Genomic DNA, 27,779 nt, shown 5'->3' on the forward strand with positions numbered 1-27,779 from the left:
ACACAACGGTTTCATAACATATTTAATTCGTAAATTACAAAGTCACTAGGTATTTACAATAAAACAGTTGTGCTAATGCAAACAGTTTAAAGGCAAAATGTATATATGCATTGCAAAAGGTTGACAAATTTATGACCAATCAGGCTTAGTAGATAGATTTTTCCTTGTCAAGCATGACACTCACACATGACATATGTTTAAAATTAAAGATTGTTATCAATTATATATTGTGATTCATTCACATTGATGGTTTAAGTGACCAAATCATTGAACATTGGATTGACAATACATCCTTGTATTCATTGTTTACTGGTGTTTGTCCTAGATGTCTTTTACCTGTTGTGTAAAGTTTTTCTTCTGAAAAAAATGTACATTTATTTTATTTCAAGCATTGATGAAAGGTTGCCATATCTGTGCTAGTAATTTCTGTCTTTTCTATTTGATCTGCTAGATCTGCATAAATAGAGTCTTTCTTTAGGGCTTTGAGAAATTCATTAAATCCCTGTTCACTTTTTCGCAAAAGAATGTCCATCAAATTCCTGTTCTTTTCCTGTTGGGTTTTACCAGATTCTATCTTCTTCCCATCATCAACTGACACTACCTCTTTTGATATTAGATGATCTACTATGTTCTCGTGTTGTATATCAGTGATGACCTTGAGGTAATTCTTTTGTAGACGAACTTTATACAATGGAACATTACAAACTGAAAGGCCTACAAAAATATAAAAAGAGAGATTTTATTTTCTTAAGTGCTATAGAATGATAGAATAGATTACCTTAGCCGTATTTGTCACAAGTTTTTAGGGTTTGGGGTGCTCAATGCTCTTCAACTTTGTACTTGTTTAGCTTTGTAATTGTTTTGAACTGAGCGTCACTGATGAGTCTTGTGTAGACGAAACGCATGTATGGCGTATTGCATTATAGTCCTGGTACCTTTGATAACTATCAACCTTTTATTTTTTTTTATAATGAATTTTATTTATTGTAACAAATAGATTAGCACAACATGTATGAACAAAGGTATACAGAATGACATTTTCACACAAAGGAAGTATTAAATAATAAAACAACAATTGAATATATATGATGGTGCAATAATAGGTTGAAAATAAATAAATATCTTATAACATTGAAATCTTATGTGTTCTTGCAATATACATAAGTGGTGTTTCAATCAAATGTTAACCTTTATTATTTATTCTATGATAGGGGCCCAGGCACTCCAGTATTTGTTATATTCCTCTACAGAGAGGTTTTTAAATGAAATGTATTTTTCTATCAACCTTTTATGACTTAAGAGGAAATTAAGTTCTGAAAAGCGATTTGGACCGCATGAAATTTATAACGTGTTGTTTTCTCTTTTCAGCATCACTTGGTTGATACCTCTGGCTATGTACTTCCATTACCCTAGAGTATTCTTCTCAGTTGTTGTTACATTGGTTGATACCTCTGGCTATGTACTTCCATTACCCGAGAGTATTCTGCTCAGTTGTTGTCACATTGGTTGATACCTCTGGCTATGTACTTCCATTACCCTAGAGTATTCTGCTCAGTTGTTGTTACATTGGTTGATACCTCTGGCTATGTACTTCTATTACCCTAGAGTATTCTGCTCAATTGTTACATTGGTTGATACCTCTGGCTATGTACTTTCATTACCCTAGATTATTCTGCTCAGTTGTTGTTACATTGGTCGATACCTCTGGCTATGTACTTCCATTACCCGAGAGTATTCTGCTCAGTTGTTGTTACATTGGTTGATACCTCTGGCTATGTACTTCCATTACCCTAGAGTATTCTGCTCAATTGTTACATTGGTTGATACCTCTGGCTATGTACTTCCATTACCCTAGATTATTCTGCTCAGTTGTTGTTACATTGGTTGATACCTCTGGCTATGTACTTCCATTACCCTAGAGTATTCTGCTCAGTTGTTATTACATTGGTTGATACCTCTGGCTATGTACTTCCATTACCCTAGAGTATTCTGCTCAGTTGTTGTTACATTGGTTGATACCTCTGGCTATGTACTTCCATTACCCTAGATTATTTTGCTCAGTTGTTGTTACATTGGTTGATACCTCTGGCTATGTACTTCCATTACCCTAGAGTATTCTGCTCAGTTGTTATTACATTGGTTGATACCTCTGGCTATGTACTTCCATTACCCTAGAGTATTCTGCTCAATTGTTACATTGGTTGATACCTCTGGCTATGTACTTCCATTACCCTAGATTATTCTGCTCAGTTGTTGTTACATTGGTTGATACCTCTGGCTATGTACTTCCATTACCCGAGAGTATTCTGCTCAGTTGTTGTTACATTGGTTGATACCTCTGGCTATGTACTTCCATTACCCTAGAGTATTCTGTTCAGTTGTTGTTACATTGGTTGATACCTCTGGCTATGTACTTCCATTACGTTACATTGGTACTGACATGATTTATAACAAACCCTTATAAAAATTACTGTTTATCAATTTAAAAATTATGCAAAAACTAAGGTTTCAACTCATATGCTGCAAAATTGGTCTTAAGTGGATTTGTCTAATTTGTAGGTCCTTTTTGGGTATTTAGCTTTTCTACTGTTGCGGTTTCATTCATTGTTAACTTCAAATGGATTGGATTTCAACTTCACCAAACACTATCTTGACCCAGTTTAATTTAAATCGGGAACGAGAGACGGACAACCGGACGGAGAAATGAAGGAAAAAAACGAACAGACGTACGCATGAATGGACACACAGACCGAAATAACATAATGGTTTGGGCATACACACAGTCAACAATACTTCATAATTATCATTCGTTAATAAACATTTTTTTTTTCTATAAGCTGTATCACTATTGAATAAAGTATTACAAATAATACCAAGAACTTCAACTTTTATTGCCTTTTTTGTCAGCAACTAACGGATAATTTAGACATTATATTATCTATCAAACGAGTTGATACGGATAGAGATGTTTAGTGTATTAACAGAACTGGCTTTAATTTTACATTAGAACTATTTTAATGCATTATTTTCTTTACTTTCACTTAATAGATACGTATTAATCCATAGATGGTTTGAAAGTTCATATGTTTCATTAATACAAATTTATTAATACACAGCTATTGTATATATAAAGTTTATTCTTGATGTAGTGTAGACGTGTTTAGCTTAATGTTGGAAACTATTGACGAACAATTTATTTTTCATATATATGCAGTGAAATTGATTTTCGCATCATGCAGTGAAATTTGATTTTCTATTCTTTTTAAAAATCTAATACACTCTGTGTGGAATGTCACACTAACATGTGCAGAAGTACCAAAATATTTTATATTTTCTTTATAAACATTCCTTGCTTGTGTTTATGACCCCTTTAGTCATACCTTCATTTTCAGCAGATACTAATGTCGGACTTGGACTAGTTTCCTGTGAATGATATATTAAATCATTAGCGATATTTTCGTATCCATAATTACGTAATCCATCAACAAACACACTGTAAGCAGGTTCTCTCCTTTTAATCACAATATCCAGCAATGCTTTGTTCTGGTCATCATGTCGAGGATAATGTTCAATACCAAGTCTGTCGTCTGCTGATATCACCAGATGTGTCATCATATGGTCTAAAATTTGGCTGATTTGTATATCTTGTATAATTCTGTTTTCGTTTTCCCTGATTCTATCTGTTAATGAATAGATTTGTGTATTTACAAAGACGTTTAGTGGATCGTCAAGTAAAAGAATGCTTACAATTTTCTTACAATTTTTTTGTACATCAAATGTTGTTTCCCGAAAAACATATAAACTGCCATGAAATGTCATAAAACAGATATTAAATCAAGTTGAGTGTCATTCGAAATTTAAAGTAAGGTGTCGCTCTACGGTCAGGTTGTTGTCTCTTTGACACATTCCCTATTTCCATTCTCAATTTTATTGCATAAGAGGAAATACAAAACATGTCAGTATATTATATTGATCTCAATAAGTTCAGAAAGGATCATGATGTAAAATTAGCAGTATGGATTGGACTAATTACAAAACACACCCCTTCCAGTTTGTGTATCTTTCTGTTTGGGATTTGTTTTTCTACTTTTTCCTGCAGCAAATGTTTTCAGAGCTGTCATCACTTGGCGTTATTTAGCAAGTATTAGGAAAATAGTGATCAAGGTCTGGTTAAGCATTAACTTAATATGTCAGACAAAAGTGGTAGAAGAGAGATTTGTGCTTAACCATATGATGAAGTACAATAGACAATCTTTGTTTTAAATATTTCCCTGATTGTATTTAATTCCATTCAACAAACATAACGTCAGTGGCATTGTATAATAAAACTATTTTAGCACTGATTATATATATTTCTGTTATAAATCTATGATATACATATTCCATGTACTGAATAACTGATTTACATAATATAGTGTCTTTTTTTATTTACTCAGACCGTTCATGTAGCATTACCTGTTACAATTTCTACTGCTTTAAGTGTATTGGGATCAACGTCCTTTAAAACCTCCTTTAAACACCTGGCTCCTTTACCAATATTTACAAAAGCTTGCTCAAGTACCCGTATTGTAGGTTTCACTGTTCTATCTTTCCTCCATGTAAATAACACTTCCTTATTCTGTGCTGTCAAATCACGATCACATTTCTCTTTGATGCTCTCTATCTCTTCTACAGACAGTCCAAGTTCTATTCCTAGTTGAAGAACTATCTTGCCTATCAGCGGTGCTAATCTGTCTACAATTTCATCTGATGGAATGCAGTCTAGAATATCATCAGGAATACCTGGAATAAGAAAACAAATATATCTACAGAGAAGTATTCAAAACTAATCAAAGACTAATATTGAATGTTTTTTTAAACAATGGAATATTGTTTATCCTGGACAGTCCAATGCGTGTTATGCTTATGAGACACAAGGGTAAACATTTGCATTTATTTTCCAGCTGATAAAAATCAAATATGGTAATGTATACAGTTTCTAAGAAGGAGACAATAGCTGAAACTGAAAAACGGACCTAAATATTTCCCCCATTACTTCATTGTAATTTTATAATTATTCAAGGGCATATTTTTCCCCATTTTGGACTTCCAAATTTTAACTATTGTCTCATCCCAATTATTTTAATCGTCTACTGGATAATTCTTAAAGGGTCATGACCGGCATTTAAGAGTGCCTTATTAATTACATATCGATTATTATTAGTGTCATTTTATTCACTGGCTGGTTACAATCGAAAATTAAATTAAGGCATACAATGTATACATTTCAGAATACTAGTAATACGGAAACAAAACAAACCACCAAAACTGAAAAATGGGATTAGGGTAAATGGAAACCTACCAGTTGGACATCTTCACCTTACAATCGTGCCATAAACCCAATGCAACTGCTCCATTATCATGATCATTTCCTGGCAAACTACCAAACAACACATTGATCAATGGACTATGATAAAAAGACCATGTCAGACAAAACCTGCCAGTCGGGAATGTATACCTTACAACCATTTGATATATCAAATATAGTTGACATTTGACTTATATGTGCAATTGACTTGACCAGGAAAACTCATCTTTGATTACAGAAGCGTGACATTGAGGTCATTTATACAATGAATATGATTGACGCATTGATAAAAGTATCTAAAACAATGTCTAATCATAAAGAATAACATCTACAAATTGAATGAACCATGAAATTGAGGAAAAGTTTAGTCAGACATGTATACGTCACATTCATAACACTTACCAAATATAGTTGTCTTGTTGAGATACAAACTTGACCAAGTAAACATAACCCTGATCATTGATCCATGAATACAGGTTAAGGTCGGGTGATTCTTGTCTGATTGACAAAAAGACATTCAAAGGAACCAGCTATATGTCGTATAACTAAGCATAAGAGAGAAATTCCCATTACTTAAAATTACAAGTTTTGTTTTTCAAACATCAGTTAAACCATGAAATTGAGGCCAATGACGACGGATGTATACAAAACATAAACTTCTTAACGTAAGGAATCTATACACACAATGTAGAATAAAGCATCCACGTCTTCTAGTTTCTGAAATATCAAGCTTTACAAAATAGTTAAAACGTCACCAGATTGTCTCACATTCTGCAACTTTTTTCACAAGTGAGACAAAAATGACAAAAGACACATAAAAGTATATGTAGTATGATCATTAAATTCCCAATTGCTAAGTTTAAAAGTTTGTGTTACAAAAGACTAAGCTCCAATGTTCGGGAAATTGGTAAAAACGTTTGGCCTATGTTATAGTTTTGTCTATCTACTATTATTCAGGCTTTCAAGACAAAACAATGCATTGTAACCGTATGTTCTATGGTTAGCCATAGCAGCCATGGTTGTTGTCAGAACAACATTTATGCTGCATACTTAAAAAAAATATTCACTCTAGGTTTTGTTGAAATTGGTCCAATAGTTTCTGAGGAGGTGACTATCTTTATAAAAGTATACAATGGACAAACTTTTGATGTTTTCTATTAATTGGAATAAATTTAGGGAGGCAGTCATTTTTACAACCAAATCACGCATGGAAGATAAAGATGGTGATTATATTTTCGAAAGTATGTGCTGACTGCTTTGTAATAAAATAAAAAAAATACATAACTATATGATAAAGATAATAACATTATGATTACTCAATTCCATGAAATGTGAAAACTAGAGGCTCTAAAGAGCCTGTGTCGCTAATCTTAAGCTATGTGCATAGTAAACAAAGGACACAAATAGATTCATGACAAAATTGTGTTTTGGTGGTGGTGATGCGTTTGTAGATCTTACTTTACTAATCATATCTCTATCTATAATGAAGTTTGTCCAGTAGTAACAGTGGAAAATATTTTTAAAAAATCCTTAAGGAGTCAATTTACCATTTTGATCATGTTGACCTTATTTGTAGGTCTTACTTTGCTGTACATTATTGCTGTGTACAGTATATCCTTATGTATAAAAGAATTCAAGATATTAACCAAAAGCTGCACAATTTTATAAAAATCAGTGATCTGGAAGGTTTTTTTCACTATGGGCCCAGGGCCCCTCAAAAATAAATTCAATGGGCCATTTTAAAAAATAATGGGCCATGTTGTCAAATGAGTGGGCCATTTGAATTGACTTCTGTAAAAAAATAAAAAGTATCATTATTTTCCCATGTTTTGGAAAAGAGGTGTTGGTACAAATTTACCTAAAAATTATGATTTTAAATAATATTGTTCCTGTGATTCTGTAATTTCAATGAATATACAATAACTTCTTCCAAAAAGGACAATATTAAAGATAAACCTTTATTTACAATGTTTAAACTGTTACTGTTGACTTGTTTTCATGTTCATGTTTTTTTTAACATTAAATTTGGGTCTTCGTCGATACCATACTCATTCCAGACGTTCCGTATTAGAGGACATTTCAGGAACGTCCTGTGCACTTCTTGTATTATTATTATTGCTTCATCAAGATGCCAAGAATAACAGTAGAGAGTACCATTAATTGATAGAACAAAATAATAATTCGCTGAAGTCATGTTTACAAAATGTCAAAACGAGCCAAAGACCAAAAAATGACAAGGACATTTAAGCGCCTATAATGGAGACAAAAACTATATTCATAAAATGGATTCAGGGGTTTTCAATCGAAATAATAGCAAGCTAAACTAAATCAAAAGATTATATATTAGAGTTAAATCTCGTCTGTAATAGCCAAATTTCACAAATGTAAAGTTGTTTATAAAAAATTATATCATGAATGATGGTTAATTGCGTTTTTTGGGTTATCAGTTAAACCGCATGGTTCTATTATAACCATAGGAAAACACCCGAGACGTTAAACCGCATGGTTCTATTACCATAGGAAAACACCCGAGACGTCCTAAAAATATATAGGTGCTCCAATGATTGGAGGAACATTTTACAGTTGTTTCCACACACATGCGGCACGGAACACGATCGGAAATCTATTTGACGATATCTAAACGTTTCGAAACGATGTGAAAAATATCGTGCGCCACGTGGGCGCTTACATTTGTCACTATATGCGCCATTTCTGGTGAATATGCGCTATAGGCGCAGGGCGCACGTCCTTCCCGATCACTGAAAAATTACCAATTCAGGGGCAACAACCCAACAACAGGTTGCCTGATTGGTCTGAAAATTTCAAAGCAGAAAGATTTTGACCTAATGAACAATGTAATCCTATCAGATTTGTTTTGGTTTCAGAGATATGAGCCAACAACTGCATGTTACCCTATGTTCTATTTTTAGCCATGTCAGCAATCTTGGTTCACGGGCAGGGTCATCAGACACATTTTCAAACTAGATACCCTTATGATGATTATGGACAAGTTTGGTTAAATTTGTCTCAGTAGTTAAAGAGGAGAATATTTTTGTAAAATATTACAAATATTTACAAAAAATCACTATAAAGGACAATAACTCTTTAAGGGGTCAACTGACCATTTAGGTCATTTGACTTATTTGTAAATCTTACTTTGCTGAACATAATTACTGTTTACCGTTTATCTTTATCTATAATATTATTCAAGATAATAACCCTAAACAGCAAAACTTCCTTAAAATTATCAATTCAGGGGCAGCAACCCAACAACGTGTTGTCCGCTTCATCTGAAAATTTCAATGCAGATAGATGTTGAACATTGTACCAAGGTAAGCATAACATTTATGTTTTTTTTCGATACAGAACAGTACGAAAAACATAGCACTTTTTAAATATACCATGCACAAATCTTAAGATATCAAAGTACTTACTAGATTTCACTTGTTTTCTCTGACGTACCTGCAAATATGATAATATTTAACATTAATTTATTTCAGGGTGATAAGTTACATCTACCATTGATCCATGTTATGTGGATACAAGTTTTTACAGTTATTACAGAAGTAAAGGGTCAAGACAAAATCATAAAGACATGTTCAAATTACTCATTGCTTATGACGGTTTTGGTCAAAGATTAATATTATATAAACTTAACCTTAGCAAAAATTAATGTAAAAAGTTTAGCAAAAGTACCAAACGCAAAGACAAATTCAAAAACAGGACGCTTATCAAAACTTGACCAATTTATATCAATATCAATCAACTGAAAAGGTGAAAAACAGGACGCTTATCAAAACTTGACCAATTCATACGATATCAATCAACTGAAAAAGTGAAAAACAGGACGCTTATCAAAACTTGACCAATTTATACGATATCAATCAACTGAAAAAGTGAAAAAAACAGGACGCTTATCAAAACTTGACCAATTTATACTATATCAATCAACTGAAAAGGTGAAAAACAGGACGCTTATCAAAACTTGACCAATTTATACGATATCAATCAACTGAAAAGGTGAGAAACAGGACGCTTATCAAACTTGACCAATTTATACGATATCAATCAACTGAAAAGGTGAAAAACAGCGGCCATATTCATTAGTTGGTACAGGCATTTTCAGAAAAGAAAGCGTGTTCAATCTGGTTTATAGTCAGTTAAACCTCACACTTGTATGACAATTGTTTGTTTAAAGGGACACCATTGGGTGAGTAACCCAGACAGATATAACAGGTCAAATCACTAAACAATTCCTACAAAAGACCAACTTATGTAGCAAAGCGCCAAAACAAAAAAATAGTAGATACTGAATTTTGAGTTTCACTATAACATCAACAAAAAAATGTTAATTAAGTTATATATATATCACATACCGTCTATAGTATAAACAATTTCTCGTAAGTGAAAATAAAGGAAATATAATTACAAAAAAAATTTTGTATCCAAATAAAACCCCTCGGTCCTCCTGGACCAGAAATGCCTAACGTAAAAATTATTTCAAATATTCTTAAGGGGTTCCATGGAACCCTTTGTCTCGGCTCCTATTGCTGCTGCGTGTCAATGTAATGTTGACTTAATAAAAACTCAGTCAATTTATCAGTTAAATACAGAATTTTTCGATTTTCTCTCTTTAAATGCTACTTCTCGGTCAAGAAGATAAACTTCTGTCCAAGTTTTATGAAGGCTTACAAACTAAGCATGTAAAAACAAATAATCCCAAAATGTCGGTAAATGTTAACTAAAAAGTTAGTCCAACTTTCAAGAGGATACTGAAAATGAAAATATATTTTCAAAACGTTGCATCAGACATTATCTATTACCGGTAATAATTAAAAAGCTTCTGCCAATGTTTCATAAAATTCTAGGAAGGTTTGACAGGGTATTTGATGTGAAACAAACTTTAACCTTAGACTATATCTACTTGTTAAAAACTGTTAAAAGTCTATGTATCATTAAAGGGACATTGGCTGTCAAATGCATGCTTATCGATTCGACTCAAATTATACCATATAATTTAAAACTATTAACATGTATATTTAAATTATAAAAAAAAAAGTCCTAAATAAACAATTCACGAAGCATGTGGTCGATAATATTTATCCCTACTTTGTGTGTATACAAGTCTAGATGCCATTTAATTAACCATCGATGTGACCTCCAAAGACAGCCTACGGTCATATAACCCGATATCAACAAGAACTGGATACTATGGTTTTGTCATTAACAAGGATCTATCCATATTTCATAATATTCCCGAAAGGATTAAAAAAGTTAATGACATTTAATTAAACCCTTACCACAGACTGGACCTAAATGTTGATGTTGCGGCCAATGCCTAAACCAGAATCAAGGATTGCTATGTTTCACTTTCACGAAATTAATTTTGTAGGCTCACCAACAACCTGGTGTTAGTATGTTCAGATAGAGAGTCATTAAAAAATCATAAAATCGAAAGAAACATGATATCTCGAAGACAAACAAAGGGAAACTGAAGTAAAATCAAAAGAAACATGGTATATTGAAGACAAATAAAGAAAAACTGAAGTAAAACTGAAAGAAACAAACTCAAAATAAAAACTAGAATCTATAATTTAATATGACATTGCATATGTCTCTATAAGGTCTTGGTACTGTCCTATGCAATTTTTTGGTCAATTGCAGATAAACATTACAAGACAGACATGTACACCTTAAAACCATACCATTTACCAAATATATATATAAAAAAAAAAAAGCAAAAGTCAATTGCAGTAATATTTACTTACCACACATAATGTATGTGATGGTATTTCCATTTCTCTCAATCCATTTTCCAATTCTGTGAATGTAATTTCATCATTATCTTTCAAATGCATCAGTGTCAAAAATTTTACCATCTGTGTATTTGTTGGGTAATTCTCTACCATATCACTCCATACCATTTCTTCCATTCCAAGATGGAGAGCCAAATCGTGTAGCATGCGTGTCTCACAATTAACAGACAGACGAAGCAACTCTGTGTTACTTGGGATCTGAGATAACGCATCTTCACTCAAACCTAAAATGAAAATAAAAACACATATATATATAAAGGAGATGTAGTTTATAATTAAAGGCAACAATAGTATACCACTGTTTGAAATTCATAAGTCGATTGAGAGGAAAAACAAATCCGGGTTACAAACCAAAACTGACAGAAACACATCAAATATTAGAGGAGAAATACGACCCAACAGAAACACAAAACTGGTAAGATTGCCAATGAGACAACTCTCCACAAAAGACTAAATGACACAATAAATAACAGTTGCTGGTCACTGTACGGCGTTCAACAATGAGCAAAGCCCATACCGCATAGTCAGCTATACAATGGCAATGTCAAACAATTCAAACAAGAAAACTATCGGCATAATTTATGTACCAAAAATTAACGAAAAACCAATATGTAACGTATAAACAAACGACAACCACTGAATTACAGGCTCCTGACTTGGGATAGGCACAAACATACAGAGTGTGGCGGGGTTAAACATGTTAACGGGATCCCAACCCTCCCACTAACCTGGGACAGTGGTATAATAGTACAACATAAGAACGAACTATAAAAACCAGTACTATAAATACAAGTGGACGTGACCGGTAACTTCTACATCCCAACAACAAAACTACACTTAGTATATATCTGAGAGTACTCACAGTTAACTGCCCAGTAGGCAGTACTTCGGTACTGGCGTGAAAATACGGATTTTTTGTGTTATTCAAATTTGCTGTTACAAAATGATAGAAATAATTATAAATTAAGTAATGTATCTCCCTCCTTTCACGGATTTGGCTCTACCTTTTGGACCTTTTAGATTATAGCTCTTCATCTTTTATATAAGCTTTGGATTTCAAATATTTTGTCTACGACCATCACTGAAGAGACATGTATTGTCGAAATGCGCATCTGGTGCAAGAAAACTGGTGGACTATTAGACTTCGAGGGTATCACCAGCCCTGTTGCCACTACTTCGGTTCTGGCAAGAAAATACGTTTTTTTTGTGTTATTCAAATTTGCTGTTACAAAATGATAGAAATTATTATAAATAAAGGAATGTATCTCCCTCGTGCAAAGCTCTGATTCCTTTCATGGAAATGGCTCTACTTTTTGGAACTTTTATATTACAGCTCTTCATCTTGTATATAAGCTTTGGATTTCAAATAGTTTGGCCACGAGCATCACTGAAGAGACATGTATTGTCGAAATGCGCATCTGGTGCAAGAACATTGGTATCATTAATTTTATTACTAGGACGTTTCTAAATTTCAGTTAACAAAATTTCCGTAAAAATCAGGATGTGTTTAATCCCGTTTCAAACAAGTTTTCTACAGGTACAACCAAACTTCAAAACCGAGTCTTTATATTTATGGACAAATTTAGTAAAGGTTTTAAGTCATTTATGGTAACGAAATCCCTGGCTTAATAATTTACCAGTAATACATAGATTATGTTCGTTAAAATCAAATATGTAACAACAGACACGGGCATAGCGAACGAGCTGTGAAATATAAACACTGAAGATAGTCCCAAAGGAACATCACCATCTAGAAATGGATAATTGACAATTTTAGTGTGGAGTTTCCCGTTTAAAACCGAAATATCTAAATATAGGAAAGGACAGTTATTACCATTTAAATTTGATTTATTCAAAGTATGTTCCTTTGGGTAAATTTAAGCAGTGTATTGATAAAATAATTGATTATTCAATGACAAAAAATCATTAAGATAACGGTAAGTGTTGTTGAATTTATCAATTAAATGCAATTTAGACGGGTCTTTACTGAGATTGGTCTTAAACTGTGATTCATAACAGTACAAACACAAAACAACTATTAAAGGGTCACAATTAATGCCCATAGGGATGCCTACAACCTGTTGACAAACTTTGTTTCCGAATCGTACATGATTGTTATCAAGGGGGAAAATAACAGCTTCAATCATCTCATCACACCCTCATTAAGTATACCTAGCATATATAATGTACCTTTCTCTTTAGAGAAGAAGGCTTTAAATGTGTTGCAGCACATATATTTGCATTCATATTTACCAAAATACTTTTTAATTAAATAGGAACACTTTTGTTTGATAAGATAGTGTAGAAGTGTAGTGTAAAGAGTAGAAAAAAAACCAGAATCAAAGGGACGATCAAAAACACGAAATTTATTTAAAACATCCAAAGAACTTTTTACACTCCAAAAATAGTTCATTTAACTATGTGCATATATTGTATTATAATAGTTTATAATAAGCTATTTGATAGCAGTGAATGAACTTGTTAAAAACACTGAAAGATAAGTTGTAGCATGTGTAAAGAGAGTACGTTATATACCGAGTTAAGATGATATAATTATTCAACATTGGAAGTTCGTAATTTTAGCAACATATGCAGTAATCTAATTCTAAATTCTTCGAAGTTATCTTCACAAAATACACCTACATGTATTACCTTATGTACAGCACATAGTTGTATTTGTTGACAGCAAAAGTAGACAATTTACACATACATATAGGATATATTTTAGTTATTTACAGCAATTAATCTTAACTTAACATGCAAATCATATATTCTAAATTGAAAGTGTCTGATACATATATCTTTTGTTATTGTATAAACACAGATGGTTAAAATCCATTACTTTTCCAAAGAAGTTTCAATCTGAATTATGTGAAATATTGTCAACAGCACAAAGGTAAAGCATATCAGTAGCATGGTTTATGTCATGAGATTGGAATTAAATTGGATATTGAAATAGTTACATCATGTACATGATAACTCAATAATATGGAAGTGCAGAGAGATTAATGATACATTTACCTGGACAATTAGCATCACACTGCTTTTGCTCCTATAAAATAGAAAATAACCCTACAATTCAAGTATTTGTATAATTCCATGTAAACAAACTACTTGCTCATCGGTCCACAAAAGAACATTTCACTTTGTAAAATGTGTGAAACTAATGACAAAAGCACACATGATAAAACAAATACAATATTGACAAATGCTGACAGTTACTACAAGCAAAGTCAGGTAAATATTATAAATATTAATCCACTCCTCTACCTTACAAAAAAAACGTTTAAACATAGAGGTGCCGTAGAAAAATTATTATCCTTTGTCCCTCCGTCGGATACATTCGTCTATTGCTCTTTACTATCATGCCAACATAAAAAGTTTGTACAGATATAAATTTGTCTGTGAATGTATAAACATTTTTACGTAACGACTTTAAGAGCTTGATATGTAACATAGGTTTCTGAATTTTACGTCATTTGGTTTATGGTGGGGAGTTGTCGCGTTGACAATCATATACCATATCATATTTCTTACATAATGTTGAAAGATTGAATGTCTAACATATAATGCAAATAAAGTAACTATCTTATCCAAGGGAACTTGGCCACTTATGCACAGGCTTAGAAATCCTTTCTTAATTTATCGCAATGATGTACCTATAAAACTATTTACATACCTTTTTCTTATTCCAAATACGCCAGTTATTTTTAATGTTTTCTCCGTGTTTACAAAGACATTCCTCAGTCTCGGAGACCAACTTGTTTTCTGAAGTGAAACAGTTTAATGTCGAGCAGGAGTACTCGGTGAGGAAAGGTAACTTGCTGCTGGCTTTACAATCAATGGAGGACTGATAAAATTCGGAGATTCTTTCTAAAGTAACAAACAAACAATCCCGGACACTGGTGGCTATATCAGGTATTATCAGGCCCTTGGAGCGCTTGTGGACTAGGTACAGTAAGATCTTATTTCCTTCTACACAGACAACAATATCATGCTCTTTATCAAACGATAACCCCACAAACCCGGAAAACATAAGTTTCCGTCCTTGGTATTCTTTTAATGTCCACATACTCAGACATGCACATATTAGACGGTTTGGTAAGGCTGGAGGTATGATGGTTCCTTTGAAAACAAAGGCCAAACTAACAGTCCTCTCTGGTTTACATTCTTGTGTCAAGTAATCTGTATTATTTCTTTGTGTAAGCATACAGGGTACAAAGAAGTTTTCTATTGGTAGACGACTCCCTGTTGTATCATATCTCCGTTGTTCGGATACGATATCTAGATGTATCAGCATATCAAATATGTACTCTTTAAATGGTAAAATCTGACGGAATTCTTGTTGTTCCCAAATCTGGTAGAGGTCTTCTTTTTGTATCATTCCATTTGCAGACATTTTTGTGAAGGTTTTTCTTGTTTTATTTTCTTTAGGCCAAAATGCAACATCTATAAATATGAAAAAAAGAATATGTTATCAGACTTAAAATATAGTTTATATTATGAGGTAATACCGGTCTAAAAAAGCAACATGATGAAACAATTGGTATTACTAATTTAGATCATCACTGGAAAAAACAATTTATTCTAATATTTCAATTAAATGTCTTTTATATCAGAACACATTTTTTTTGTCTAGTCTGTTATTACGGGATTTGGTGATCAAAGTTAAATAATTTCCCATTTGGAAGAACATTATCTGAAACAAGGCTTGCATGTGCTGTGGGAAAACTGCTAGATTTCAAATGTTTGCATGGTTTGTACATGTTTTCTGTGGAAGAAACACTAAGAATGTTGTATGGCAGTCATCCATGATGACATCTTGTCAGTCAATTACTGTCTTTCATATTTTTTCCAGCTTTTAGCACAATTTTTCGGTATAAAGTCTACTCCTTATTTATTATTTATTTTAAGTCAAAAAATATTTTGAATGTTTATTACCTTGATTTAATACACATGTACATTCTTTTTGGGGGAGTGTATTTTTTTAGTTTTGAGGTAAGTTCCCAAGCTGTGATCGTATATATATAAAGAATACATTTATGTTAAATTAACTGAATGTGCTTTTTTTCTTTGATATACTGGTTATTTGAAGATTCCCCGTTAAGCTTTGTCTTTATCAGTTCAATAAATTTAGAGAATTTCATCCTAATGTAAGACTACATCTACACGATTTAAGCAAAATGTCTTAAAAAAATTCAAACCATGCCGCATCATGATAGAATATAGTGTGGACCAATAAATGATCAAAATATCCATCTCAGTTAAAATGGGTCAATATGATATTAAAGATATCTATAAGATGGTAAACAGCACACAATTACCTCTGTGTTCTCATTTATAAGGTACTTTTAGTTCATTTATATCTCTCATTCCCTCTAACTTTTAAGACTAAAAACTATTACTTATTTATGTTAGAAATGTGATAATAAATGCGTAATTGTATTGTTAAACCTGAATGAGCTATAAGTTAGCTGACTCCATGGAGGGCTCAATAAGTTTTTACGTAAAACTGAAATTTACGTGCAATTCCAGAGAGAGACATGTAATGCTTCCCTATTAGTAATTAGTTATTTATTTTCAGTAGTCAGGCTTTTATAATCCCTATACATCACCACCTGACTATGGTGTAAGGGGTTTGATATATAAAACAAACAAACATGAATAATTGATTACATTGTTTTTTTTACCACTAGTAAATAATAAAATTGAGAATGGAAATGGGGAATGTGTCAAAGAGACAACAACCCGACCAAAATAAAAAAACACAACAGCAGAAGGTCACCAACAGGTCTCCAATGTAGCGAGAAATTCCCGCACCCGGAGGCGTCCCTCAGCTGGCCCCCAAACAAATATATACCAGTTCAGTGATAATGAACGCCACACTAATTTCCAAATTGTACACAAGAAACTAAAATTTAAATAATACAAGACTAACAAAGGCCAGAGGCTCCTGACTTGGGACAGGCGCAAAAATGCGGCGGGGTTAAACATGTTTGTGAGATCTCAACCCTCCCCCTATACCTCTAACCAGTGTAGAAAAGTAAAAGCATAACAATACGCACATTGTATTGTTACTGCTTCAAAAGAATTTCATTTACATATTACAGTATATTCCTTAAAGAGCAACTTAAAAAGATGTTTTCTTGTAAAACCCAAAATAGGACATTTAAAGAAAAAGTCAAAATAAGCTCCCCAAAACTCTGTGTCAGGCTTGCTCAGCCTATTAATATTAATGGTAGAGCCTCATTTTAATGCAAATTTTTCACAAATGTGTTTTGAGACTTAATCCACTTACTATATTTCAGGATTGCAATATTTCAGTGAAAAATAATGAAATATAGAAAAATGAGAGTTCATTACAGGTCAAAGCTGCATGTGCAGCTTCTCTCGATAGGGTTAATATCACCATTGTTTTTTCTCCTTTTAGTCTTTGTTGAATTGACATTTAAAAAAAACGGTTTCAAAATTTATCTTGATAAATTGGCATGAGTAAAGTTTTATTCTGTCCAGTCAAACATTTCGTATAAGATTTCATTGCATATGAGATCACCAATCAAATCCCCCCTCTTTTTTCATGTTTACAAGCTTGTGTAACCATGTCATCTAGAGTTTCCAAAATATTCTATAAAAGCACAAAAACATAATGGTGCTTCTTAATCCCCAAAATATATTTGAAGGACCAAGAATTATTTTTTTTGCAGTGAAATGCAAGGTTATTTTTCTACAGCTGTTAAATTCAAGGGTATATTTTTGTTGAACCTGTTTCGTAGGAAACCAGATGTGTCATTCTATGATTTGATGGTTTTACATCAAAAAGTTCAATAACTGATCACTAGATTGATCATAGATAATGTATCACAGATAAATATGATACATGTATTATAAAATAGGGGCAAAATATACCAGAGGGACATTCAAACTCATAAACTGACATAGCCATGGCTAAAAAAAGAAAACGACAAACAGACAAATATGATATTATAAAATAGGAGCGAAATATACCAGAGGGACATTCAAACTCATAAACTGACATAGCCATGGCTAAAAAAGAAAAAGACAAACAGACAAATATGATATTATAAAATAGGGGCAAAATGTACCAGAGGGACATTCATACTCATAAACTGACATCATCATGTCTAGAAAAGAAAAAGACAGACAAACAATAGTGCAGAGAACACAACATAGAAAACTAAAGACTAAGCAACAATAACCTCACCAAAAACTTGTGCATGTTGTGGTGATCTCAGTTGCTTAGCAGGGGCAAGCAGATCTGGCTCCACATGTGGCACCCACCGTGTTGCTCATGTTAGTACAAATACAAAAGTGGTACCAAGTTTAATTCGGTAGGTTTTATTTGTGAAAAGGGTACAGAATTATGGATACGACATTAGGAACATATCTGTTATCATCTGTGAAACGAATATTTCATAACGGTCAACCAACTCGTGATGGTGTCCGTAAAAATTACTTTCAACTTTACCGTTTGGAACAATTGGTTTAATTTAGCAGGAATTCAAGCTTCATTGGTGAGGTTCAGATTTCAGGATGAAATATGTTCCCCAATATAAATAGAAAGTGACACAGTTACAACATGATGAGAGAACTAAACATGAATAGTTGATATTTCATAATCATGGAATATAAATGTCTGTAGAATTTCAGACAATTGATTACTCCAGGATATCTTCCATCAAAATACAAGTTTCATTTAAATCTGTGAATAAAACTTGTTGTATCTTTTGACAAATGTTTCAAAAACGCGAACCAATGAATAATTTGTTAAACTAGGCATCAAGATGGGCACTTATACCATTTTGCAATTGTGTTTCATTTGTGGTCAAAATGCATTGATCCTGCAACAAAATTGAAAATAGAAACATGGAATGTGCTAAAGAGACAACTATCGACCAAAGTGCAATGAACAGCAAAAGGCCACCGACACATAAAACACATCTTGCAACCCTAGGGATGCATCAGCTGGTCCCTAAACAATAATTATATAATGTATGTTAGTTTAGTGAAAATGAATGTCACACTAACCATGTATACATTCACTGTCTATAAAAAGCCTAATATAAGAGTTTCAGTTTGAATATATAACAACTACACATTGTCTCAAAACATAATTGTGTTGGTAACCAACTCATAACGAGATAGAACTACTTGCAAGGTTTTTAGCATTGTTCAAATATATTTTATATTTTGAAACCATGTAGTTCTATAGTTATACCGATACATTTTTACTTAATAAATATCAGTTTCAGTTTAAATTGAGAAAAAAACTAAATAAGGAATGTGTCTATGGGACACAGATGATGCCCCAGCTTGCATAATGCAGTAAAAGTGACACTACCCAAATTTGTAATTGATCTACCTTTTTTGGTAATAAGCATTATATTTAAGTTTTTTAAAATTTCATTGAGGTAAACATACGTCGGAGAACAGAAACGAAAAATTCCGCATTTCTTTCCTTTGTAAAAGTCATAACTCTAAAACGGTAAAAGGGAAGGCACCAAAATTCGAACGTGATCTTTGTTTTTTGGTAGAATTTTTAAAGTTTGGTTGAGGCAGGGACTTTTTTTTACTAACGGGACTGGTCACTTATAACGATATCTAAATTATCAGACAAATAAACTATATGCTCAATTTTATCAAAAAATCGTTTTTATGAAATTTTATACATTTTGTCATTGCAAAATGCTGTTTTTCAAAACATTTCTCGAATCGCGTTTTAAATATTGATCTTTGAACTTTGAGGAATTTGTTCGTTGAATTGTCAGTGGCCGCCATCTTGTGTGATATGTAAACCATTTTAAACAACTGGGGTGATCTTAAAAACGATACGTCTCAGTTAAATAATTCATCATTCTTTCAAAATCTTATATTTTTTTGTCATCTTAAACGGCTATTAATCAGATTTTATATATACAACTAATAATAATTATACAATTACAATGTACTGTGAAGTACTCAAATAACTACTAGCATTGTATATCAGAGATTCAAAAATAAGTTTATTGTAGGGTGGTAGCTTTAAACAGGAGGCTGAGTAATCAAATAAAAACAATAGAGACGAGTCCCGTTAGTATAGAAAGTCCCTGGTTGAGGCAAACTTAAGTAAGGAAATGGAAACACAAAAATTAGCTATTTACCCATTTTTAAAGGGACATAACTCTAGTATACTAAAAGTGACGCCACACAATTGAAATTTGTTCTAAGTATCTGAGTAAACTGCTCGGTTGCCTGCTGCCGTACATCACCAATTAAAAAACCAATATTTTCATTCAGAAATCTGTTAAACAATTGTATGCATTTCACAATTATTAACACTGTGGATAAAAAAATATTACTTTTTTTTACTAATCATATTACATAAAAGGTCTCACCAAAACAAATATTAGTATAGGATATTATTAAACAGTCTGTCACGCTCTAATAACAGGTAGGTAAACACTTTTTGGATATTTGATCATTTCTACCTGCAGTATATATTCACTACATAATGAAAATACATACACACCTGTGATAAAAGATCTCATAACTTCCACCATAAGAAGGGGGTTGATCATTACATTATCTCTCAGTTGGGGTGTATCGAAATAAACAATCTTCCCCAGAGAATGATGAAAATGTAGGAAATCAGTCAACTGCTCAGGGGACAGGACAGACACCTCGCTGATAGCATTTAATTCTTTAACTTCAGCCAATGACATTATTTGCTTTCCTTCTGCCACTAGTTCAGCGATCTCTAGCTCTAGTGGCACACAAGCATTGGGCATTCTTTCACCCCAGCATGGGTGGTCGAATGTAAGTTCTGTAATTGTTTTCTTTAGAACTTCTATTTCTGGGTCGGCTTGATCTTTGGCATTGACAAATATTAGAGGTCTAAGGACCAGATGATGTTTTCCCTCGTGGTCTTTAAACAATTCCTCAATTCCTCTGTAAAGCTCTTCACGTCTGGTCGCAATATTCTCCTGTTAAACATAAAAAAATAATACACTGATACTGCATCGCACACCTGGTGATTTATATGCATCTTCAATGGTGGAATATTCCAACACGTACTACAATCTGAAATTTTCAAATGACATACATCTTCTCTTATAGGTCAATTTTACACTTTTAACCTAGATCTTATACTTTCAAAGATAACAGACTGAAACTGTTATCAGTTGTTAAATCTTACATTCCAAGGGGAATAAAATGAAAAGAGTCTTTTGAAAGAAACACTAGCTATTTATATTTGTGTTTAGTAATTCACTTTTAATTACCTACCTAGTATAGAAACACAAGTAAACAAATAAGTCACATTTAATAAGTTGTCAATACATCTAAAACAGGTCAAGAGGGTATTTGCATGAACATATGGATATTGTTATAGTTCAATTTTTTGTTGATAAAAATTATAATTATTTTAAAACAAAGCATGAATCGTCCTCATGCATTCCCTGTCCAGATTTTTTATTTCATCAACTCATCAACATTTGTATTACGTTTTGGAATTTCAAATATTTTGGGGACTTACATCACTGAAAATACAGTTAAGACGTATATCTTGTGCAGAAGTTAACCACTAAATGCTAAACTTTCACTTTGTCAAAATATTTGTTGAAATAAAACTGACTTAAATACAACTTTAACAATCAAACTGAGCAATTGTTATAGTCAATAGACATTGCCCGAGAGTGACACGGCAAAGAAAAAAAATTTTAACATTTAAACTGAGCAATTGTTTAAAGTCAATAGACCATGCCCGACAGTGACACGGCTAAGAAAATTCAAACTTTAACATTTAAACTGAGCAATTGTTTAAAGTCAATAGACTATGCCCGAGAGTGACACGGCCAAGAAAATACAAACTTTTACAATTTAAACTGAGCAATTGTTTGAAGTGAAAAGACCATGACCGAGAGTGACACTGCAGAGAATCTTCATGAAAATTTACTACATTTGAAAATGCCTGTACCAAGTCAGGAATATGACAGTTCTTGTCCATTCGTTTTTGATGCGTTTTGTTTTTTGATTTTGCCATGTGATTATGGACTTTCCAAATTGATTTTCCTCTGAGTTCAGTATTTTTGTGATTTTACTTTTGAATATTAATACAAACGCAAACCGAATATCAATTTTCTTATCTATAAGTGGTTCTTCATATATTCTACTCTAGTTATAGGCCCTTTAATCTGATCTTAAGTCTATTACCCGCCAATCAATTAGGATCTTGTTCTTTTAAAAGTGTAGCTTTACACGAAGTTTGGTCAAGTTAAGACATATCGGCATATTATCATTATGTAAGCAGTTTTTACACATTATTCAAGTGTTTCAAATGGCAATGACTAACTACTATATTTCTAACATAAGATAACTCACCAATGGTACTTTGTCTTTGTGAGTGGCAACAAACAAGATCTTTGGAATGCCTGCATATACAACCTTACAATAGGTCAGGATGGAATTGACCCAATATTGCAAGAATACTACAAAATAAAATCAAAATCTGTCATAAAAAAAGTATAAACTGTCTCTCATCTTTGTCTATGTGAATATTAAACAAAGGAAGCAGATGGAATACAAATTCATGACTAAATTTAACAAGTAATTCCATTCCCCTGCTTACTTTTTTAGGCATAAAAAATAAGGAAATAAATCTGGATGGTATATGAAGAAAAAATTCATCAAAACTATAATTTTTAGTCTTTGGGTAGATATTTTGAGAAATCAGTATGTAAACATTCTAACATTAAATATGTTTTCTGGTTAACTCATTATAAGACAATCTGACTTTCTTTAGGAAAACATTTTTTTCACATTGCTTAATGACTAGGCCATAAATTGTGAATTTGACAATACATTGCTTAACTTATTTTTACAACAAATAAACATATATGAAAAAAATAAGGATTACATTTGTTTTGCTGCTACTTAATACAAAGTTTTAACAAAAATAGGTTTCAGGAATAACAACAAAAGTGCACACACTGAAATTTCTCACCTTCTTTACTAAGCATTTATATTATGTTGATAGTCCTACATATAAAGTTTAACTACAACTATCACATAAACTTAACATGATCCAAGAAAATGAGGTCAAGGTCAGATAAAGTAAACAGAAATACATGTAGACCTAACAATCATTCAATACACTAAATGAAGTTGACCTATTGCCTATAGTTTCTAAGAAACAGACTTAAATAAACTCATTATAGATACTAGGATTAAGTTTTGTATTTACACCAGACCGCGTTCCGTCTACAGAAGACTCATCAGTGACTCTAGAATTCAAAAATGTTAAAAAGTCTAAATAAAGTACGAAGTTGATGAGCATTTAGGACTAAAATTGCTAAACGTTTTGTCAAATACAGCTAAGGTGGTCTATTCCTGGGTAGAAAAGACTAAGTATTTCAAAAATTCAAAAGTTTGGTAAACAATTTATAGATATGACCAACAAAACTAAACATTGACCAATGAACCATAAAAAGGAGGTCAAGGTCAGATGAACCATTCCAGGCAGACATGAACACCGTACAATCAATCTATGCATCACATAAACATGTAGTTGAACTATTGCTTAAAGTATCTAAGAAACAAACTTAACCATAAAAACTTAACATTGATCAATGATCCATGAAAATGAGGTCAAGGTCAGATGATACCTGGAGACTGACATGTACACCATAAAATATTTCCATACACCAAATATAGTTGACCTATAATATATAGTATAAGAAACAAATACTAGAAAACTCAATCAAATGAAAATGAGGTTAAGGTCAGATCACACCTGTCTGTTGGACATGTACACCCTACAATCATTTCAGATACAAAATATAGTAGACCAATGGCATACTGTATAAAAAACATACCAAAACACAAAAAAATAACTATAACTACTGAACCATGAAAATGATGTCAAGGTCGGATCACACCTGCCAGTAGGACATGTACAACTTACAATTCTTCCATACACCAAATATACTAGACCATCAAAACTTAACCTTGTTCACCTATCCATGAAATGAGGTCGAGGTCAAGTGAAAACTGTCTGACTGACATGAGGACCTTGCAAGGTACACACATACATACAACCGCAGAGGTAGAACCCTGAACAGTTTGTGCATGTTTGGACACAATATTCAAGCTTGATACTGTCTGAATTTGATTGTTATCAAATTTTTGACATAATATAAGTTTCTGACACTAAATAAATGTGGTGAATTATCTAACAAAATTTTAATGGGTTAAAAAAATTGTAATACATTTCAATTGAATATCTCTTGCTATTGCACAATACTGTGCAAAAGAAGATTTCTTGCTATTGCCCAATACTGTGCAATTGAATATTTCTTGCAATTGCGCAATATTGTGCAATTCAATATTTCTTGCTATTGCTCAATACTGTGAAATTGAATATTTCTTGCTATTGCGCAAAACTGTGAAATCGAAGATTTCTTGCTATTGCACAATATTGTGCTATTGGATATTTCTTATTATTGTGCAATACTGTGCAATTGAAGATTTTTTGCTATTGCCCAATACTGTGCAATTGAATATTTCTTGCAATTGCGCAATATTGTGCAATTCAATATTTCTTGCTTTTTGTGCAATACTGTGCAATTGAAGATTTCTTGCTGTTGCGCAATACTGTGCAATTGAAGATTTCTTGCTTTTTGTGCAATACTGTGCAATTGAGCTAGAGATCCATACACTTGAACACAAGTTATTGTCTGGAAACTAGAAAAATGCTTATTTTCGGCCCCTTTTTGGCCCTTAATTCCTAAGTGTTTCCGGCAATTACCCCCAAACTCAATTCCAGCTTTCCCTTTGTGGAACCTTGTAGTACAATTAGTACAACTAGAACAATGTTTGTTGTTTGCTTCTTTTTTGGCCCCTTATTCCTAAAATTTTGAGGCAATTACCCCCTGAATCAATCCCAGCCTTCCCTTTGTGATTTGGAACCTTGTGGTACAAGGTCAGAGAGATCAATTCACTAACACACAAGTTAATGTCTGGAAGTAACAAAAATGCTTATTTTTGGCTCTTTTTTGGCCCCTAATTCCTTAACTGCTGGTACCATAACCCCCAAAATCCATCCCAAACTTCCTTTTGTGATATTGAACTGTATGGTAAAATTTCATAGAAATGCATTTACTTAAACTACAGTTAATGTGCGAAAAGTAAAGTGTCTCAGGATGATGACATTGAAGCAATCGTCAAACCAATATACGACCGCAAAAATGTGATGTTGTGGTATAAAAATGTGATGTTGTCTGTCAATAAGTGCAACACTCTGTTCATGCTTATGATAAAATCATCAGCTCCTTTTTGTGAGAATTCACTCATTTAAAATCTAAAGAAATTTTCAGGAAAGAGCTTTATCACAATATACCGTATAGCGGGTTATTTTCGCGGGTGTAAAATTTCGCGATTTTCATTGAATAAGGTATACGAAATATTTTTGCGGTTATTTTTTTGGCGGTTTCGAAACTGTTTTCAATATATTTGCATGTACACTTTTAAATTGGCGGAATTTATTTTGGCGATTTTGTTCTCTCCGCGAAAATAAGCGAAAATTTACACCCCGCGAAAAAAACCCGCTATACGGTATCATGATGTCATTCTATTGTTCTGCCAACTGATTTGAAAATTTTCAGTTGTTTGCTCATGCTCTAACTTCCTAAAAGAGTTGGCCACTCAATTTGATTCAAATTTAACTGATCATTTTTGTGTATACAAAACACTTTTCAAAATACAAAAAAATAAAACCTGGTATCTTTGATAAATATTATTGTATAACCTCATATCAATGTTTCAAAATGTGAGACATATTGAGGTTAATATGGTAGTTTGTGACAATCTCAAAGTGGCAATGTAAACAAGTTACGTAAACATTTTGGTTTGCTTAAATATTTAGAAAAGACAATTTTTTATTTTTTTGAATTATCACCTTGCTGTTATAGAAATGATTGTTCGCATTATCGGAATGTAAATAACATGCATATTACCTGCTGGCGTTGGCGTCATGTGCTGCCCTGGAAAACACATCACATCAGGGACCTGTTCATGCAATTCTTTGCTCCCATCAAATACTACAAGAAACAATGCCCGGAACGTCATGAAGGTCTGGTGTGTTGTTAAATAAACGTATTGTCCACCAAAATCCCAGAAGATAAGACGTCCAACTTTCATTTTATACTTCCCACTTTTGAGGACCTTTTCCATTTTCTTTCTAATTTCTTCTTTAGTCATTCTTGTTTTCATTTTCTTTTCCATCTGTTTTACCGTGTGAGGCACATTGGAGGATTTCATAGATGGTGGACATTGTGCTGCTGCAGACTCTTCTGAGGGCAAAGAGGAAAGTGTAGCTTTGGCATAACCAGTTGGGCTTGTATCTGCAGCTTTGATGAACTTTTTGGTTAGTTCACTCTCCTCCTCTTCTTCCAGAGAGGTCATTAAAACCTTATGGTACACAACATCCAGGGCATTATAAGAGTCTGCAATTATATTCAATACATCAGGCAAATCAAACCCAAAACAGCTGCAGGCTGTCAAAACCAAGTGAAGAATGTAAGAAAAATCAGAATTAAGATAAGAATCATATCTTATCATGTGTAACATTTACATAATGCTATTAACATATTTTAAAGAGAGTCATATTTTAACTGATTGATTTATGACATTATTGATTATGGAAAATAAATGTTAATTCATTGATTAATTTTAACATTTAAATTCAATTTCAAAATATAAAACCTTAACATCGTTCTAATAAGATTAGTAAATTGTTAAGATTTTCATACACAAATCAGATTTGATATTGAATTAATATGGTGCGTGAATAGAAGGCACAAAAAAATGGCTACAATGTGAAACTAATTTAAATCAGTGCTATAACATCTCTACTGATAGCGCAGTCCATGCAATAGTTTCTTTAAATGTGGTCAGATGTTTGTACTTGTACCCTTTCTCACCTGGATCAACAAGAATCCACTCTTTAGTAAGAATATCTAGGCCACAGCGACCTTCTACCAGAGAAATCCCATCTGTCGGGTGTCGACCATCAGGTATAATTTCTCCAGCTAACAGCTTAACAAGAGTCGACTTCCCAACAGAAAATTGGCCAGTTACCATGCATCTCATATCAAAAGATTCATAGCTGCCCTTCCCTAATAAACGATTTAACATGGCAGACTGTTGCCCTTTTCCGATGTAATCTAAAAAAAATTAAAAAAAATTGGAAAGTTTTGATTTGTTCATGTTGTGAAAAAAAAAATGTATCCATACAAACACTCATCATGCTCATAGATAATTTCTCCTCATTTGTTGGTCAATATGTTGATATGTCATCTTTTCGATATGTCAATGTGTTAAATATGTCACAATGTCTTTATGTCTATGTGTTGATGTATTAGCCTGTTTATGTATTGAATTATTGGTGTAATGATGTAGAAGTTTGTTAATGTGTTAAGTTGTTAGTGTTTTAATATATTAATGTGTTGATATATGAATATTTTAATGTGTTGAAATTTCAGTGTGTCAATATGTCTGTGTCGATGTATGAGTCTGCATGATAATGTGTTAAAATGTCAGTTTGTCGATATCTCTGTGTGGAT

At 32.7% G+C, this 27,779-nt stretch overlaps 1 protein-coding gene across 1 annotated transcript; it reads right to left on the bottom strand.

Moving 5' to 3' along the window:
* Positions 1–379: 379 nt before the first annotated feature.
* On the bottom strand, positions 380–27,370 carry LOC134718340 (uncharacterized). Its single transcript, XM_063580836.1, has 11 exons — positions 27,138–27,370; positions 26,172–26,660; positions 22,540–22,646; positions 20,690–21,143; positions 14,843–15,612; positions 14,185–14,215; positions 11,116–11,387; positions 8,782–8,809; positions 4,456–4,782; positions 3,381–3,680; positions 380–714 (listed from the first exon to the last, which is right to left on the bottom strand). The coding sequence occupies exons 1-11, from the start codon at positions 27,349–27,351 to the stop codon at positions 380–382; spliced, it is 3,327 nt and encodes a 1,108-aa protein (XP_063436906.1). The 5' UTR covers positions 27,352–27,370.
* Positions 27,371–27,779: the final 409 nt, after the last annotated feature.

Source organism: Mytilus trossulus, chromosome 5 (genome assembly GCF_036588685.1).
Source record: "Mytilus trossulus isolate FHL-02 chromosome 5, PNRI_Mtr1.1.1.hap1, whole genome shotgun sequence".
Classification (NCBI taxonomy): Eukaryota; Metazoa; Mollusca; class Bivalvia; order Mytilida; family Mytilidae; genus Mytilus; species Mytilus trossulus.